At 26.9% G+C, this 20,236-nt stretch overlaps 1 protein-coding gene and 1 long non-coding RNA gene across 5 annotated transcripts in view; one reads left to right on the forward strand and one right to left on the reverse strand.

Annotated features, from left to right (window-relative positions):
- LOC127280320 (neuronal acetylcholine receptor subunit alpha-7) overlaps positions 1 to 20,236 on the forward strand; it is a 219,334-nt gene that overhangs the window by 136,221 nt on the left and 62,877 nt on the right. For 3 of the 4 annotated variants that reach the window (XM_051303252.1, XM_051303261.1, XM_051303236.1), the window contains exons 7-9: positions 411 to 486; positions 3,983 to 4,177; positions 13,978 to 14,064. In XM_051303252.1, the coding sequence (XP_051159209.1) occupies positions 411 to 486; positions 3,983 to 4,177; positions 13,978 to 14,064 (358 nt within the window). The remainder of the gene's footprint in view (positions 1 to 410; positions 487 to 3,982; positions 4,178 to 13,977; positions 14,065 to 20,236) is intronic. The other variant, XM_051303243.1, reaches the window with a different exon arrangement.
- LOC127280436 (uncharacterized) overlaps positions 1 to 20,236 on the reverse strand; it is a 148,497-nt gene that overhangs the window by 54,755 nt on the left and 73,506 nt on the right. Inside the window, exons 4-5 of the long non-coding RNA XR_007842835.1 lie at positions 19,818 to 19,943; positions 3,973 to 4,150 (exon numbers count right to left, since the gene is read on the reverse strand). This is a non-coding gene — a long non-coding RNA (uncharacterized LOC127280436). The remainder of the gene's footprint in view (positions 1 to 3,972; positions 4,151 to 19,817; positions 19,944 to 20,236) is intronic.

The raw sequence follows: 20,236 nt of genomic DNA on the forward strand, positions 1-20,236 counted from the left end.
ATCATCTGTCGTGTAAATGTAATAACTTGCATGCGATGGTATAATATAATTTTCGCAGAATGGACTAATAAAGTCGCGTAATTTACGATCCAATTTAATGGCCGACTTCCCTTTAACAGATTCGGAGGGACATTAGTAATGCCTCTTTCGTTTATTAGATCTCGATTATCGATATCCATTTTCCCTCGCATGTTCTGGCTTTTCCCCGTATAATACATATATATATATACATATATACTATATATATATATATATCTATAGTCTCTGCTATTTAATGTAAGTGCCGTGTATATGTGTTGTATATGTATATATATATATAGATATATAGATAAGAGAAAGCATGGACGCGTATTGATGAATCTTGGAATGCGTAGGATACGCTTGTCTTAATCAAACTTTGACCTTGGTAGCTCGATCTGGTTCTCAACTCGGAGGAAGGAGGTGACTTGTCCGATTTCATCACGAACGGGGAATGGTATCTCATCGGTGAGTTTGACTCAACTCCAATTCATTGTCGACCAATCAGGTCGTCAAAACAATTTTTTCAGTGTATGTTTTTTTTACATTTTTGTTTATATAAATGAAAAATATTAGAGAAGCAGACGCATAGCGCCTCCATCGCAGGGTTTCGTGTGGCCAATATTATTATTACCGTTGCTAACAAAAAAAAAATCCTTAGCAACCGTTGCTAAGGAAAAAAAAGTCTTTAGCAACGGTTGCTAAGAAAAAAAATGGTCATGGAAACGGTTAATTAACGGAAATTAAAAATGTTCAACGATATTTCTTGTTTTGTCGTCAACATGTGAAAACCAAATTTTCAGCCACAATGTTCAAAAAAGAAAATTAAATTGGAAATCGTACTTGAAATTAAAAAAAAATTGATGCTTTTTCAGACCAATGTTCCAAGATTTTTTTTTGTTTTTCGAAACGTTAAAAGAAAATTTTAAAGAAAAAATTTGTTTTTCTATTTTTACAGTGGTGTGAAATAAAAGAGAAATTGAAAAAAAAAAATTGAGAAAATAGATGTTGAAGTCAATCATGTGGCAGTAACTTTAATTAAGAGCAAATACTTTTTCATTTTATATAGAGAGATAGCGATGAAATTTCGATAGACAATTAAGAATAAAAGAAAAAAAAAAAAAGTAAAAACCGCAGAAATATATTGAGTTATATATATATATATATATAGTGAAATCGATTAAAAAGAGAAATGTGAGGAAAAAAAAAATTCAAAAGTAATTTGTTGTTGGTAATTGAGATTAGAATTTTCTTTTTTTTAGGGTATTTAAATCGAAATCACAGTCAAATCTTTATTTAGAGTGACAAAGAGGAAATAAAAACCCCTCGAGGTCAGTTGGAATTCTCTTATCTGACTAAAAGCTGGTTAATTCTACTTGAAACGTTAAATCCCCAGTGGAAAAAACTGCGTTTAGTCAGACCTATATATTTAATTCACTAAAGTTTTTCTTCTTTATATATATATAAACATATATTTTTTTTTGTAATCTTGGAACTTTTGGGTCTAAAAAATAAAACAAAAAAAACATGCTTTCAATAGGAATATTTTGAATAATTTATTTTCATTGATTGATTTTGTTTCGTTTTAATCGATAATAATTAATTCCAAGTCGTAAAAAAAAAAGTAAATCGCATTTAGTTGTTTTATAATGATACGAAAGGGGAGAACTTAAATAGACAAAAGAGGGGAAACGGGACGACTTAAACAGAAATGTTTAATGAAACCTTTGCCCTCGGAGATTACAACAAATTTCCCTCGAAAGAGGAAGAAGTTCAAAGGTGGATACGAATGCGGAATGAAGTTTGCAATCAAAACTAAATGTTTTACTTAACGAAACTGTAGAAAGTTTATTAGGATTTCTCCCACTATTACTATCATATATGTTTGCACAAGAAATGTGACATTTCTGCGGTTGATGAAGCATATATACATTTACATTTCATATATATAATTTTCTAAATAATCTAAAATATATATATTTTTTCCAATACAAAATTTGTAATTTTCATTTTAGAAATTCATTGATATTTTTTTTAAAGTTATGAACAATAAATGAAAATTGAAGAAAGAAACATCAAAAAAGTAAAATGATAATTTTGAGAAAAGAAAAATGAAAAATTTTCATCACGTTCTTCTTCGAAATTCTCTTCTTTTTTTTTCTTTTTAACTTTTACGTCCTATTCTAAGACATTTGCAGAAAACAAAGCTGACAGAGTTCTTGTAAATCGAACGTGACTAGAGTCGGTTTCCAAAAGCTTTTCTGCTTTTTATCAAGTCCGAGGAGCCAAGAATTTTACGAGTTCCGACAGTTACTTGAATTTCAGTTCTGTTTAATTTTTACAACTCTATTACTATTTCTTTTCTCTCTTTTTTTTTAAATTAAACACGTTTTCCAAAAAAGATAAAAAAAAAATTATATTAAATTCCCTTTTTGTTTACAATTTTAAAAATAGACAAAAAAAAAATTTTCTATTGATTTTAAATAATTATTTTCATTTCATTGAATTTCAAACAAAAAAATAATTATTATTATGATTATTATTATTATTGTTCCTATATTTCAATATTGTATATATTTTAAATATTTACAATAGAAACAATCATCCACAAAAATATGAAAGCAAAATATTTTATCAATATATATATATATATATAAAGTACAGACAAAATTCATCATTATCTCAATATCTGAACATTGGTTTTAACACACAAAAGCTTTTCTGGAGCTCAAAACTCGTATCTCTGTTATCACGTAACGATTCATAAAAAATGTTTCAACAATACCATCAATATAAATTCCACTGTCGATGAAAATCTAAAATGAAACTCAACTCAAAATAAAAGAAAAACAATTTATCTATAAATAAGAAAAAAAAATATACAGTTATATATTATAGAACATATTTGTACCAATTAAGGAATAGTTTTCAGAAAATTAAATATTAAGAAATTTCACCTATAGATTATTTTAAATTACAATTTATTTTGAAAAATTATTTTTTTTTTGAGTTTTTAATAAAAAAAATTTATTTTATTCAATAATCATTTACTTTATCAAATGAACTCTCTAAATCTGAATTAGTAAAAATGTTTACTAACACAGAAAATTAAATAGTATTAAAATAAGCGTTGCAGCTTATTTTAATGCCTTTTAATTTTCTGTGAATTTAAATTAGTGACTCACTTTTTACTTTAGAATTAGTTAAATTTTACTAATTATTAGTAAAAGTTACTATAATAATTAGTAAAATTTTACTAATTGAGAAGCAAAAAGTGAGTCACTAATTCAAATTAGTAAACTTTTTTTACTAATTCAGATTTAGAGAGAATATTTACTTGAAGGAAATAATTTTTATTTGAATTAAATAAATTTTATTTGAACCAATAATTTATGTATTTGAAACAAATGCCATTTAATTAAATCAAAATAATAATTATTTGGGAATATTCAAATTATATTTTATATTATCTTGATTTTTATTTTTTTTTTTCCAATGTAAATAATAAACTTTCTACAGCGAGTTGAAAAAAAAGAACAAAATAAGTAGTGTTAAAATATATCATTCAAAATCAAGAAATGAAGGGAGAAAAAAAAATGAAACAAATAATCTGCTTCTCTAACTAAACATCATTTCAAAGTGAAGAGATAGTTTCTTGAAGGAAACGATCGAAAGCGTGTTTTTCGAGGCTTGAGACGTAAAAGCATTGAATCAACCATCGTTCACTGATGCAGTGAAGAGAAAATCTATTGAGTATCTCGACCGCAATTGTCGTTTCGCAAATGTTTCAACGAGTTTTGCCACAGCCACGTTCATCGAACGATATATATATATATATATATATATATATATTTTTGTAAAATAAAAAAATCGATGAACGAGGTTGCAAAAACGATATTCTTTTTGCAAATAAAAAAAAAATTTTTTTTTTTTTTAATATAAAATTGATTTTACCTTTTTACAGGAATGCCAGGAAAAAAGAACACCATCACCTATCAATGTTGTCCAGAACCCTATGTTGACATTACATTCACCATTAAAATTCGAAGACGTACCCTCTACTATTTCTTTAATCTCATCGTGCCCTGCGTTCTTATTTCGAGTATGGCGCTGCTTGGTTTCACTCTGCCACCTGATTCAGGAGAAAAGCTCACGTTAGGTAATGTAATTTTTAGCATGTTTCAATTGTATATATTGCTTTTCACACCTTAACCCACCTTACCCCCCCAAAAAAAAGATATTATCTTTCTTTCTCACTAAATATTGTAAAATGCCTCTTTTGTATATTTATTGTCACCTAATTTTTCTTTTTTCAGCAAATTTATTTTTTTTAAAAAAAAACCTACTAAACTAAATTGATAATAACGATATTGATCCATATGTAATAAATGGTGATACTCGGACGATCCGTTGGAGATTCTCATTGTTCTCGATTACTAACTATATATATGTGGATTGTTACATGTTACAACTATCCATATACGTACATATTAGTTAAGAGCTAATACAAACTACATTCAATTTCAAAGTCCTTCTTTTCTAACATGAAAATTCTTTTTTTATAAGCGGATTTAAAATCTACGGATGAATATTAGCGTTTCAAAAAAAAAAAAAAGTTATAAATCTTTAGTCAAAAAAGAAAAAAAATATTTTTTAACTTAACAGGGATTAAAAGAGAATAATTTCTACGCTCAGAAAAAAGATATGTTTGAACCAAATGTACCATTTTTTTTATATTTACCCAATTTTTTGATTAGTTCAAAACAAAATTTGTTTAATTCAAATAAATATCTATTTGATCTAAATAACTGTTTGGGTTTATTTTAATAAATTTTATGGAACAAAGAAAAAATTTGATTGAGCTAAATATAAACGTTTGGTTTATGCAACCAAATATTTGGTTAACTGTATATCAATGCATTTATTTTGTTGATTTAACCAAAATTTGGTTGCTTCAAACGAATTTTTTTCTAAACGTAAAATTAAAATTTGAGAAAAAAATTTCTTATTTTCAAAATATTATTATTATAGGCAAAAAAAAATAGTTTATCAACATTTTCAATTGATTTGCTTTCATGTGTGTACATATATTGAATATAGATATATATATATATATACTATCAAATTGATACCACACCCATTTATTTGCAATCGATACTATCGAAAAATTGATGGTGCTGTAGTAAACTGTAAACGAGTTAACTTTTAGCGCCAATTATTTACTATTGACAGATGAAATGGAGTAGATGGTTATCTTTCATTAAATGTCAAAATGCATTTCTTTCTATTAGTGCATCGATGCCTTTTTTTTTAAATTTAGTTTTCCCTCGTAATTTAAAATTGTAAACAAATTTTTAAAAAAAAAATTCCCAACATTTACAAAATTATAAAATATTTTAAAAATTTATTATTAAATAATAAAATTTTTTTCTAAAACTTATTATTAAATAATAAAATTTTTTTCTAAAACTTATTATACAGTTTGAATAACCAGAAAAACAATATATATTTATCTCAGAGCTAAATAAATAATTATTTGCGACATATTTTTATTTGATTCAAATTATTATTGCTTTAATAAAATTTGTTTCAAATAAAAAATAAATAATTATTTTAATTTAAAAACGTATTTTGTTAATTCTATAAAAAAAATTTACATGACAAATTAAAAAAAAAAAATCTTTTCATCTAATTTATCTGTCTAATTCAATGTTGTTGAGAGAGAAAAGTGAATAACACAATTCAGTGTATAGGCCTTAAATTAAATTCAATTCTAATTCAATTTAACTTAATCTCTGGTCCAGTTAAACTCAATCTATAAGAGGATTCACTAATCGATTGCAATAGATAGATAGATAGAGAGAGAGAGGTTACTTAAAGCTAAAATAGTGGCCATAGTGCTCTATTAGCTCATCTTTTTCCTCGTTATATGTGTATGTATGTGTGTCGCGTTTGATAACTAGTAGGCAGTTAAATCAAGTTATCAGACCAGTTCAGTCTCAAACTATTTGAAGTTTGCAAATTTTCCCCCTAAAAAGTTCAACGAGATTCATCAGATAATTGCAACTTTATAATATTTATATAGGAATTAAAAACTTTTTCATCAATTTTTCTTTTTTTCCTATCGAATATCATTTATTCTTAATTTTTATTAATATTATTATTATTTAGTTTAAAATTTTTTTTTTCAATTTCGAGTATTAAATCGATATAATATTATCGAATCGTTTTATTAAATTCTTTATTTTGGAAACCTTTTTTGCAATAAAAAAAAAAATCTCCAAAGGTCTTAAAATTAGAGGTGTGAAACTTTATATCTTTTGAAGTGAAACAAGACTTAAAAACTTTTTTTTATTGAGACTGCTTAAACATTCACGACACAATTTTCCATTTAAACTTTTACTGACTGGTTAAACCAGGCATGAAAAAAAAAATTCTTACAAAAAAAAAAAACAAACTAAAAATCCTCTCTTGTCTCCTCTGGCTTTTCTTTCGAATATATTCTCTGAAATTTTTTCTATGCATTAAAAAATCCTTTTACCATATATATATAAAGCTGATAAAAAATATGATAAAAAATAGTCAAAAAATTTTCAATTGTCATTTTTTTTCAAAAGAAATAAAAGAGACAATTTTAATATTTTTTTCAAATTCTTTTTCTGTAATTATTATCGAATTGGTAAAATTTAACTTATTCAAAATCAAAAGAATTACTAATTAAAATTCGTTAAAATTACTACTAATCCAATCACCCAGAGAAATGATTTATTTGAAGCAAATAAAATATATTTGAGTTAAATAAACGTATATTTGTCTCAGAGCCTACTAACTTATTTATTTGGAGTAAATAAAAATTTTATTTGTCAGAAATAAATTTTTCTTTGGCTCAAATAAATTTTTTATTTCAATGAAATAAAATATATTTGCAACAAATAAATGAGTTAGTAGGCTCGGAGACAAATATACCATTTCTCTGAGTCAAGAGAGTATTTGTTTTATTGAAATTCTTATTATTTATTATTAATTTTATTTATTAATTAATAATTTATTAGTTTATTAATTATCAATTTTATAAATTATAAAATAATATAATAATAATTAATATATTTTAATATCAATATATGTACACAACTGGAAAACCTCAAATTTTCTCTCTTTCTCAATTTTTAAAAGACACCTGAGACATTTATAAATTTATATTCCCACTTCTCTATAAACGGACGTCCGAGTTATGCCAAACGAAAAAAAGAACGTGATTTGAATTTGGATCGGATTTCGGTGAGATCTTTTCTTCAAAAAAAAAAAAAAAAAAAAAAAAAAAAAAATGGAAAAGAAAAAAACGTGTATTAAAAAAATATAGTTTATAGATAATAATGAATTTAGTTTACTTTCTAGTCAATTCATTATAGATTACAGGTAGACGGTTTCGGTAAGACGAAAAATGGTGCTTGAGCGAAATTTTCTTGGTATGTGAATATCAAAAAAAAAAAAAACAAAATTTCTTTTTGATTATAGAAAAATAGTTTCAAACACTGATAAAAAATTAGTTTTTCTGGTAAAAAAAAAAAAAAATGTTATTACAGCAATCAAAAAAACGACGGAATTCAGGAATCAAAGAGGGAAATAAGGAATCAAATTAATGGGAATACAGCACATTGTTCTGTGGTTCAGAAAGTATTCCTTTGGTCACCCCATTTATTATTTTTTTTTTCTATGAAATTTAGTGTAGAAAATAGAATTTTTCAAAATTGAATAAAAGAAAGTTTATTCATTTATTAGCTTGAGACTTTAGATTTTCGTATTACTATATATATATATATATATATATATAAACACAACTGGCAGTAGTAGATTTACATCAGAATGGACTCAAGGAGTCAGAAGTTTCTCTTGTTGCATTATTGTTGCTGGACCAACAATTTGGACAACACTATACAATTTCTAACTAATCTTAACTCTAAAATGTATACGAAACAAGCATTCTAATACACTTTACTGACAGTGCAAAGTGCCCTTTATGAATATATTAATTCACATATGCGTCTTCTCACAATCAAAACGTCTTTCGCAAATTCAACACGAGAAAATAAAAAAGAATATTCTTAAAATTAAGAATAAAAAGAAAATCTTTGAAAATATTTAGGTTTATTGTACTCTTAGAATAATATGTTTTTAATAAAATAAATGCAATTGCAGATTAGAGCTCAATTTTCAAATTTATTTTTCGATAAATATTTTTAAATAATTATTATTTGAAATGATATTTTGTTTCAAATTTCAATTATTTTTGGTTTCAAAACATATTTCAAGTAAATATTTATTTGACAATAGTCAAATAGTTGAGTATTCAAATAAATTTTTTTCCAGTTATTTTATTTTTTAAAAAAAAATTTTCTATATGAGTACAATAGAATTTAAAAATTGATTTTTTATTCATAATTTTAATTATAAATTTTTTTAATCTCTGTTTTTAATTTAATCCTTTATTAATTTATGGTAAAAACAGTTTTCTCATTATTTTGCTAAAATCGTTCTCCTCGAGTTCATTAAACTTTTTTTTATATTCCCAACTCAGTTAATTGTGTGTAGTTCACAATTTCGCAAAGAACTACGGAGAAGAAAAAGGAAAATTCGTCAACAGAAAGGTGGGGGCATAAAATCTTAATCAGACGTTTATCTTGACTTTATAAACGTAGATAAAGCTTTCGTCGTTTGAGGGCCTTTTAGTTACTCAAAAGATATATTTTAGATTGCAAAGAAGAAGAAGAAGAAGAAGAAGAGGAAACATGTCTCGGGCAAGTTTGGTTTTAATTGGAAAAAGCAAAAGGAAAGGAAAACAAAACAAAACGTAAAAAAAGATAAAAACAAAACGCTTGCCCGAGTGAGGAAGATAATTTTGTAATTTCCGAGTTACATGGAAGCGAGAGAAATAGAGGAAATGTAACTCGTTAAAACATTTGCAGGGCAATCTCGGACTCATTGTCAAAGTGTCCCTGTGATTTGTGTCAGCGATAAATTCGTTGCGTGTGGATGTTAAAGCACTGTATACAAAAAAAAAAAAAAATATATTCCCGAATATGTCGGGTCGGGGGCTTTCTATCAGAATTTTATTGGACTCAAATAGTCGTTTATCAGTTATTCTGCTTTTTGCAGTGAATCATTCGAGGGTTTAGTGTCGTCCCTTGTCAAAAAATACCCATCAGACTTTCACCATTCAATGTGACACGATCAATGATAGTTTCTGTTTCAAGTTAACTGATGCTTATGTAATTTTTTTTTAGATAAAAATTTTCGAAATAAATTCGTTCGAAAAATTATTTTATGAAAAAAAATTAGTTTGATATAAATTTTTTCATTCAATTTCTTTCTAATATTCCATTAAAATTTCTTTAAATTATAATAAAGGTAAATTTAAAATTTTGTTTTTATTATCAACTATATATCAAAGAAGAGGTCAGAAACTTATAAATCTTTTCTTATATCGAAAAAATATCACAAGGAGAGCATTTTGTATGTTTCATTTTAAGAAGCTTATTTATGATTCTTAATGGGTACTTATCGATTCTTGACAAAAAATATATAATTTTTTTTTTATAGAGTTAGTAAGCTTTATATCTATAAAAGTTGAAGAATAATTTTCTTTAAATTATGAAAAATTTCTTGTAAAAATTGTACATAATTTGAAATTTAAAAAATTATTCACAGTTAAAAAATTGTTGGCATTAATATAAGAAAAAAAAAAAAGAGCGATTCTGTTGAAAGAGGAAATTCAAAGGCACACCGGTAGCTTCCCTAGTGGAAGATACAGTATATTCGTAAATGGTTCATCGAACTCAAGTGCTCCTTCGCATTTTCTCGGTCGAAGAGACTCGAAGGAAAGCTTCTACGATGGAAGCAGCACAATATCCAAAGAGAGGCCGAACGAAAGAAAAATGTACATCACTAAACAGTGAATCTCAACTTGTAAATTTTTTTTTCACTACCGAAATTTAAAAAAAAAAAGAATGGAAACACTTCCTATTGTTCTCTATCATTTAAAGAATTTTTCTAATTTTTATTTTTCAAATTTTTTCCTTTTTCGAAAACATATTTTACTTCCCTAAAAGAGAGAAATTTATCCTAATAAATTAAATGAGATCCACTGTCTCTTACTTTTTATCTTCAGTGCAGTTTTTGTGTCACTCTCAGTCATCATTGAGATGAAAAAAAATATATTGACGCAATATTTCTATAATCTCACTGATTTGTGATCGTCCCTTTTTTTCCTCCTCATGAATAACATTTAACAATAAAAAAATTCCAATCGATAAAATTATATCGCAAAAATAACAATTGAAAAAAAAAATGTAAATGAATTTTTGGAAGGAAAATTTTTATTTGTAATTTTCAATGCCTTTTTTTGTACACCATGACATAAATGGAATTTTTCTCTTCTAAAAAAATCAAGAGAAATTTAAAAAAAAAATCTAATTCCACTAATGAAATGAATTCGTAGAAATATACGACATGAAACTCGAAAGGCTACTACTGCTAGTAGACGTGCACTTGATTGGACATTATCATCACAAAGAGAAAGGAGAGAGTGAGACACAACGTGGTTGTGTATGTACAAGAACCCTTACGTATGTGCTCTTCTATCAAAATGCGCATATACTTAAAAAGAAAATCTGCAGCAAACCACATGACTAAATAAACAGTATATTATATATATACAGTATCAAATATTAAAAAAAAAATCACTAAAATTTTTAACCACATTTTAATTATAAATACTTTTTTATCATATTTTTTTTCTATTCAAAAATTTTGTAAATTAATTTTTATTTAAAATTCCCAAATATATGGGATATTGATAATTTCAAGGATTTGGAAATTCGAACATGATTCTGATTTTCCCAGTAATTGACCAGCACCACCGATGGCCATTAGATTTGTCCCAAGAGGTTGATGTCTGAACAAGAGGAACGTCCTTAATAGAGATCATGTTCTGATCCTTACCATTAGGATAACTCTCATCGTTACATATGTGGCTATGACAATTCTAATGTAGATGATTATCGATTGTTTCAATCAATAGCCTATAATCCACTTATGACACTAAATGGCATCATCTATTTACAACTCTAAATGGAATCATCTAGTTAACAATATATTCGAGATATATATATATATATATATATACATACGTAAATAATCCTTTCATGAAGCACATATTCCTTTACACAATCACAAACTATTAATCTCAGTGTGTCATTAATTTCATACCAAACACTTCATATATAGAACTTCTGTGTATACAATTATAAATTAATTCTGAATTAGTTTATAATAATTGGCCAAAAATTTCTATAGAGATTTTTTGAAAAAAGTGGTTCAAAAAAAAAATGCTGCAAGGAAGGACATTTTAATATGGAGAAAACAATTAATAAAATAATTGAAATGATCAAAATGAATTTATAAAATTCATTACAAAATCAGGACGCATATTATTCTTCAAAAAAATATTAGTCAGTGTATCGAATTTCATTGCGTAATAGATACTATAATCAACGAACCAAAATTTCATACAGAATTTCAATATCTAAACTGATTTTCAATTAACAGAATTTGTCCTATAATCATATTATTATATATATAACAGAATATTCAATCAAAAAGGAAAATTTTCATTTAACAGAATTTCTGTTTAATTTAATTTTTATTAAAAAAAAATTTTTTTCATTGATAAAACATTCAGACAAAGTTCCATTTAAGTTTGTATTTAGCAAAATTATTGTTTGATTTTTGATAAAAATTAAACTGTTAATGTTAGGCAAAATAAAAATTCGGCTAAACAAAAATTTATAAAATATAAAACTTCCGCGAATTAGATCACGGTTTTCGCAAAATTAGACTACGAATTCCGCGTAATTAGATCGCGGATTCAGCAAAACTAGGTCACGCTTTTCGTGAAATTAAATCATAGTATTAGCGAAATTAGATCGCGTAATCCGCGAAACTAAGTCTCATGATTAGCGAAAGTAGATCGCGGATTCCGCGAAACTAGGTCTCGGGATTTGCGAAAGTAGATCACGGAATTCGTGAAGTTAGGTCGCAGAATCCGTCAAATTAAGTCTCAGGATTCGCGAAAGTAGAACACGGAATTCGCGAAAAAAGATCGCGGAATCCGCGAAAGTAGATCACGGAATTCGCGAAACTAGATCGCGGAATCCGCGAAATTAGATCACAAATTCCGCGGAACTAGGTCACGGATCCGCGAAACTCGATCACGGTTTACGCAATTATTAGATTAGCGCAATTAGATCACGAAATTCGCGAAATTAGGTCGCGGAATCCGCGAAACTAAGAATCATGATTCGCGAAAGTAGATCACATAATCCGCGAAACTAAGTCTCATGATGAAAGTAGATCACGGAATCTGCGTAACTAGGTCTCGGGATTTGCGAAAGTAGATCACGGAATTCGCGAAAATAGATCGCGGAATCTGTGAAATTAGATCACAAATTCCGCGGAACTAGGTCACGGATTCCGCGAAACTAGGTCTCGAGATTTGCAAAAGTAGATTACGGAATCCGCGTAACTAGGTCTCGGGATTTGCGAAAGTAGATCACGGAATTCGCGAAATTAGATCACAAATTCCGCGGAACTAGGTCACGGATCCGCGAAACTCGATCACGGTTTACGCAATAATTAGATTAGCGCAATTAGATCACGGAATTCGCGAAATTAGGTCGCGGAATCCGCGAAACTAAGAATCATGATTCGCGAAAGTAGATCACATAATCCGCGAAACTAAGTCTCATGATTCGTGAAAGTAGATCACGGAATCCGCGTAACTAGGTCTCGGGATTTGCGAAAGTAGATCACGGAATCCGCGAAATTAGATAACAAATTCCGTGGAACTAGGTCACGGATCCGCGAAACTCGATCACGGTTTACGCAATTATTAGATTAGCACAATTAGATCACAGAATTCGCGAAAATAGATCGCGGAATCCGCGAAATTAGATCACAAATTCCGCGGTCTTCGCAAAATTAGATTAAGAATTCCTCGAAACTAGGTCACGGTTTTCGCGAAATGAGATCACGAATTTCGCAGAACTAGGTAATGGATTTCGCGCAATTAAATCACGGAATCTACGAAACTAGGTCACAGTTTTCGTAAAATTTAATCACGGTATTAGTAAAATTATATCACGGATTCCGCGAAATTAAGCCACGGATTTCGCGCAATTAAATCACGAAAAATCTACGAAACTAGGTCAGGGTTTTTTTTTTTATATTTCACCATTAATTCGGTGAAACTATAGTTTACGAAGTTTGCAAAAAATGGTCACGGATTACGCGTAATTCTGTTAAATACCTATACAATTCGGTTAAATTGAAATATCATTCAATAGAAATTTAGCCAAATAAAATTTCATCAATAAAATTCTGCTGAATGAAAATTCTATTAAATAAATATTTATTCAATAGAAATTCTGTCGATTGAAAATTCAGACCTAAAAATTCAAATCCTTGGATAAATTCAATGTTATTTCTAAATCTGTGAAACTAAAAACCTACTAAATTTATTGAACAGAAGTTTAATAAAAAAATCCTACCATCAAGAAAGAGAATTCTTACTGAAATTAATGAAACAAAACTCACATATTTTTTTGTAAAAAAAATTTACAATTCATCTTCTTCACTTGAAGCCTGTGTGTCAAAAAAAAAAAAAAAAAATGGACAAAAGAAAATGGAAAAATTTTTCTTTTACAATTTAAATATTAAACTGTCACAATCATAAGGGGGACAAAATAAAAATGTCAAAAACACTGACGTTCAAAATGATTCGCGATTAAATGTTTATGAGAATTGTGGATCACAAAATAAAAAAGAAACGAAAATTCACAGATGATCGAATTTTCCTTTTTCTTCTTTTATTTTTGCCCAATGCAAAAATTATTCTCTTCGTAGGGGTGACCATCCTGCTGTCGCTCACAGTGTTCCTGAACCTCGTTGCAGAAAGTATGCCGACAACTTCGGACGCTGTTCCCTTAATAGGTACCTATGTATATGCTCTCTCAATAAGCCTGTCTATCTGTCTGACTGATGATTGTCTACCCCTATGCATCTTCCTGTCACCGGACTGCCCGCGAGACTAAATACCATCATTTGAAAATTGCCAAAAAATATATCTTTTCGAGCAAAATTTCTCGAAAACTATTTCCAAAAAATATTTCACATTGAGTATTTATGCAATGGACGCGCGCGTTTATTATTTTCTCAAACCTGCAAATTATTCACAATCAATTATTTTTTCTAAATTTATTATTTTACGTTTTTTTAATTTTCTTTAATCTAATTTATTTAAAGAATATTATTTTTCTTTGTATTAATAATAATAAAATGAAAAAGAGATTAAAAAATATTTTCATTTTCTGAATATTTTGTAAGAGAATAATTTCAAAAAATGTTACAAGGACTCTGGAGCATAATATAATATAATAATAATAATAATAATATTCATAGAATTTTATTTACCTCAAACATCCGTTTCATTCAAATGAGACATAATATTTGGATATAGGAAATTACATATTCACTATTCTCTCTTTTTTTTTTGCATTTCCTACTTCAATTTCCTTTTATCCTTCTATTTCTATCTTATTAATATTTTTGTTATATAATTTTTTTAAAGATCTTTCTTCTCTTTTAACCCAAACAAAAAATTATTCATACAATTTTTTTTCTTCTATTCTCAAAAATTATTCTTTTAAACTAAATATTTATTCAGAAAATGAATTAAAAATTATTTTTTTTTTAAGTTTATTTTAAAGCGCCGTCATCGCATTTGCTCAGTGAGAATATAGTGGTTTTTTTTTTTTTTTTTGAACCCAATGTGAATTAATTCCATCGTTTATCTTGTTCTCCCTGACCTATCCAAAAACAAAATTTAAAGTGTCCCTCGATTTTCTTGCACGCTCATCCTTTTCCTGAAATATCCTCTAGGAGGCAAACCTCTATAGGGACCTTTTTTTTTTGTCAAATCTATGACCTCAAAGCACCACCGGTTCCGTCGTAATAAATTTGAAAAAAAAGTTATTATATTCAAAACATTAATCCTCTAATTTTGATAGGATTCAGCGACACATGAAATGGATTAAGCGAAATAGGAATACATCAACGGATCTCACCATAATTTTAATTAAAAAGGTGAAATTAGAAAAAAAAAAAAAAAAATTCTTAGGAGAATGACGACTCCTAAGATTTTTGACGACCATTTCAAATTACGTACTAATAATATATATATATTTAAAAAAACACACACAATGCTCGACTTTAATTAAAACGCTGCCGCGGGTGGCTCTTGGTAAAAGCAGACTCTAAAGTACTTCTTAAAAAACAAAACGATAAAAAAAACGAAACTAAAAGCAAATTCTTTTGTGTAGCGTGCTAACGGTAATGTTCTTTCTCTCTCCCTCTCTTTCTATTTTCTATTTTTTTTTTTTTTTAACCTGTGGTAGTCATTATACTTTCTCTCATAAACAGATTAGCTACACTCTTTCTTTCTTTCTCTTTCTCTCTCTCTCTTTCCCCCCTCATCGAGGAAATCTTTGCGATTTTGCATCTTCTGCCTTTAAGGCGAGCACACTGGTGAAACAAGACAAAGTCGATAATTACCTTTGCCTAGCAATTAACTTGCATGAATGTTTTCTTTGAAAATAATTTTATCTCGCATATATAGTTTAAATATCTTGAGAAAGTATTTCTCCAGGGTAGCATATAATAATACAACAAACCAGTATATAAAAATGCATTTTGTAGAGAAAAAAAAAATAAATAATTTTTCTAGGTCAACGAAATTTATTCATCTCAAGAATAATTATAAAAATTTAATATAATCATAAAAAAAAACAAAACTTTCAGTTTTTCATCAAGAAAATATTTACCAGTCTCTGTCATAAAGGTAAGATTTTTGTCTCCTAATATTTAGATTTTTAAATAAAAATTAATAATATTTCAATAGAGCACAAATAATAATATATCTGAAATTTGCTATTAAACAATAATTTTAATTTTTACTTTAATAATATATATACGGTAATTTTGCATTCTCCTAAATGCATGTTGACTCTTCTGCTTCCCCTTAAGACTACTTTTCTCAAAATGATAAAAATTTTCAATGAAAAATAATTCTAGAAAAAAAAAAATCCCTTTTTTTAAATAAATAAAATTTACTTTCGACTGCATGTCTCGCTTCTCCAGTATGTTCGCTTATTTTTCTTATATGTACGTATAAAAGTAATAAAAAAAAAAAATAATAATAACAGCGTATCGAACTTTAAAAGGAAAGAGACGCTAAGCGAATAATAATTTCGATTTTGTCATTCTCATCACGTTGTGCTCAGTGATGCGAGTACCTATTTTTAAGTAACATTCAATTAATCCTTTAAAGATTCTTTCAGCTATCGAGATACTTCCTGAGCGGTCGAGAAACTTTTTTTTTTCAACACTTTATATGGAGAAAAAGCGATTTTATTTTTTAAAAAAAATAATTTTCAAAGCTCATTTAAAAAAAAAAATCATCGAATGCCAGATGATGATCTTACCGCTTATAATTTTAACGCGGTGAAAATAATTCTTTTTTTGAAAAATGAAATTCTAGGGATTTCTTACATTGCGGTAAACCTCATTTGAAACGGTGATTCATAGAGTAGATTCAAATATTCAAATTTTCACCTAAAATCAAGCCAGTTATTAAGAAATGAAAAAAAATGAAAAGATTTACAGGGATGTGAATTAAAAAATTTTAGAAAAATTATTTATAATTATTTTCGATCAAAATTCGATCCAATGAAAATATGAACAAATTCTAGAAAATAATTTGGTATTTTCATATTCTTTTCATATTGGGAAAAATTTCTAATTCTTTCATTCTTTTTTTGGGGAAATTTATACACGACATCAACTGGTATAATTGTGTCTGAGACCGGGAAATTTTTTTTTTTTTTTTTTTTTTTTTTGCACATGAATCTACCAAGTGCATGCAATTCACAAGGGCCATCGTGACAGGCGTATCCCACATCCCTCTTTATTTACCCTTGACTTTCAGACGTGACTTTCAAATAGAAAAGAAATTTTTCCCAAATGGACAATTCACTACGAAAATTACGGCAACACATTAATGGTAACTTTAAGAACTATCTCTCAACGAAAATTTGTCATATGGGAAAAAGTTTTTAATCAAGTTAAATTATTTTTTTATCGCCACGCTTTTATAAAAAATAGGAGCAACTTTTTGAAAAAATAAAAACAAAATTTAATGCAAAAAAGGCAAATTTAATTTTAGTACGACAAAAAAAAAAAAAAGAAAAAAAATATTTAATTTTAATAATGAGACTAATAATTTCTCGAAAATTTGAATATATTAAAATCATGATCGTTTATTTATAAGGAGCATGTAAATTAGCAGTCGGTGCGATAAGAAAGGAAATAATTTATAGCATCGTAATATTATTAATTAAGAGTATTAAATAAGAGAAATTAATCTTTCTGCAGACAAATCTCTTGTTTCTTCATTGAATGAAGAAAATTTATTAGCTAGAGGCAAATAAACTATACACTATGTCAAAAGAAATGAAGATGAAAATTTTCCACAGAGAATTGGCTGATATTCTCAAATGAATGTACCATTAATTAATTTCATAGTTAATTATATATATAAAAGTCGATTTTAATTTCAATTTTTTATTTTGAATTAAAAATTCGTAATTTTTTTTTTTTATTTTACTTTTAATTACAAAATTGGAATTTTTTATAAATTAAAAAAATTTGAATTTATTATAAATTAAAAAAATTTGAATTTACTATAAAGTAAAAAATTGGAATTTATTATAAATTAAAAAAATGAAATTTTCGAAAAAAATATCTAGGAACATACGAGACAAGGAATTTTTTTTGTTTTCAAAATATTGGAAAATGTGTGAGAATTTGTTGAAAATCAATTTCTTTTTTTTTCTTTTTTTTTTTTGAAATAAAATAAAAATCAAAAAGAAAAAAAAGAAACCAAGCGGATAATTTGCTATATCGCGAAGATGAAGAGGGATCTGAGAATAGTCGACAATTTTCACGATGGCCCTGACAGAAAAATTCACTTCGATCTTTCTCTCTCTCTCTCTCAGTATCATTACCAGACCAATCGGATCAGGGGGAAAGAGTTCTCGATTTTCGAGACATGATCGGAAATATTGCTCTCCAGTGTAATACTCCTATATATGATCGTTTTGAAACGAGCGTCGTCGCCTGTTGAGTCATATCTCTCTCTCTCTTTTTTTTTCCCCCTCATGATTGTATAAACAATAATACTGGACATTCTTTCTCAATATTGTTCGAAAAAGAAAAAAAAAAAAATTTTCAAATTGTAAATTTTTATTCTACATGAATAAAAATTCCATTTTCAAAAAAAAAGTTACAAAAACTTTTATACTAAAACAAGTTTTGTTTTTAGTCATTTTCAACGGATTTTGTTATTCTCATAAATAGAACAATTTACCAGAGTTTCAAAACTTTTATTTATTTATTTTTTTTTTTTACTAGGACAGTTGAGAAAGAATGTCCCATATACATAAAAGATTGGTATCTACCTGAAGCGAAACCAGACGATTTGGCAGTGATAGGAGTGTGGTCTTATATATATATATACACAACTTGTTGGGAGGAAAAGGGGTGGGGGGTTGGAATTATCGTCAATTCTGGTTTCCCAGCTTGTTTACTCGCAATTGCCGCCTTACTGCTTTGGTCGTTATTGAAATAGGAGAGAAGGGAAATTTATATAAAAGATAAAGAAGGGGTCGAGCTGATAACGTGTATAATTTGTAGCAAACATTAAATTAATCCACAACAATTTAACTATAAACACAACCCCATTATATATCATTGAAAATTACATTTACCTAATTATTATTATTATTATTATTATCATTTTGACAAGATAAATATCCTTTGGATGTTAAATTAACCAAACAGGTAATTTTACTTCAGGCAAACAAATTAATATTTTTGTTATTATAAATTAAATATATGTTTATTTAATATTTCTTTTTGATATTAATTTTTATAATATTAATTTTTTATATTAATTTTACAATAATTTTATATATTAATTTTTTATATTAATTTTACAATAATATTATATATATATTAATTTTGTTATATTAATTTTGTTGTATTAATTTCTTTGTATTAATTTTTTTTTTTGTATCAATTTTCTTAATTCAATTTTAATATATATTAATTTTATTTAGTAATATTTTTTTTCTCTTTTAATTATCTCTTTGAAGTTAAATTGTAAAAATCTTCTGTAAATTTGAACTCTTCCTTTCGAATGAGTTACTAACTTTTTTTTTTTTCTACAGTAACAATTTCCCTTTGAATTTTTTAAATTGAAAGAGAGAATTTTCATTGAAAAAAAAATTCAAAATAAACAAAAAGGGGGATTTGGACAAAAAAAATGAGAGGTAAAATTAAAAAAGTGTCTTTTACCAAATGTGGAATAATTTTGAAAGCAGTAAACAAATTTTTCCAATTTTTTTTTGTATAGACTTCATATTAAAAATTCGTGCGATATTTTCTACTAATAACAAAAGTAATTAGTTTGTGTGTAAATTGGAAATTTAGTCTTAATTGAACGGGTTTGGAAAAAAAATTCCCTTTCACTGCCAAGTCAACTGGTTTTTTTTTTAAATAATTAAATTTAAGCAGAAATTGACGGATTAAAAAAAAAAAATTTTTTTTCGTATTTTTATTGTACTTACTTGAATATTTTTTCAGACCAATGGGGAAGGTAAGTTTTATGTAATACCGCAGCGGCAGCGCCCGCAGACGTTGATTGCAATAAAGAACCAGCTCGAAGTCGCTTTAAGTAAACGATTCTCAAGTCTCTGAAAATTAAACACACAGTTCAAAAACTTTATTGTCTCACATTGAAAACTTAATTAATTTGAATATATTTATTCTCTGTGAGAATAAATTTCATCAGAGACCTGCCGGAAAAATATCAAAAAGTAAACTGTTTTTTGTTATTCCAGAAATATATAAAAAAAAAAAGAAAAAAACTTTTCAAAACTTTATCGATAAATATATCAATCGAAACATTATTTATTATTAAAATTCAAAAGTACAAATTTTACTATTATCAAATAAATATTTACTTGGAACAAAATAATTTAAAAAA

Source organism: Leptopilina boulardi, unplaced genomic scaffold, assembly GCF_019393585.1.
Source record: "Leptopilina boulardi isolate dan_hultmark-lab unplaced genomic scaffold, ZJU_Lbou_2.1 LbouV2_112, whole genome shotgun sequence".
In the NCBI taxonomy this organism is placed as follows: domain Eukaryota; kingdom Metazoa; phylum Arthropoda; class Insecta; order Hymenoptera; family Figitidae; genus Leptopilina; species Leptopilina boulardi.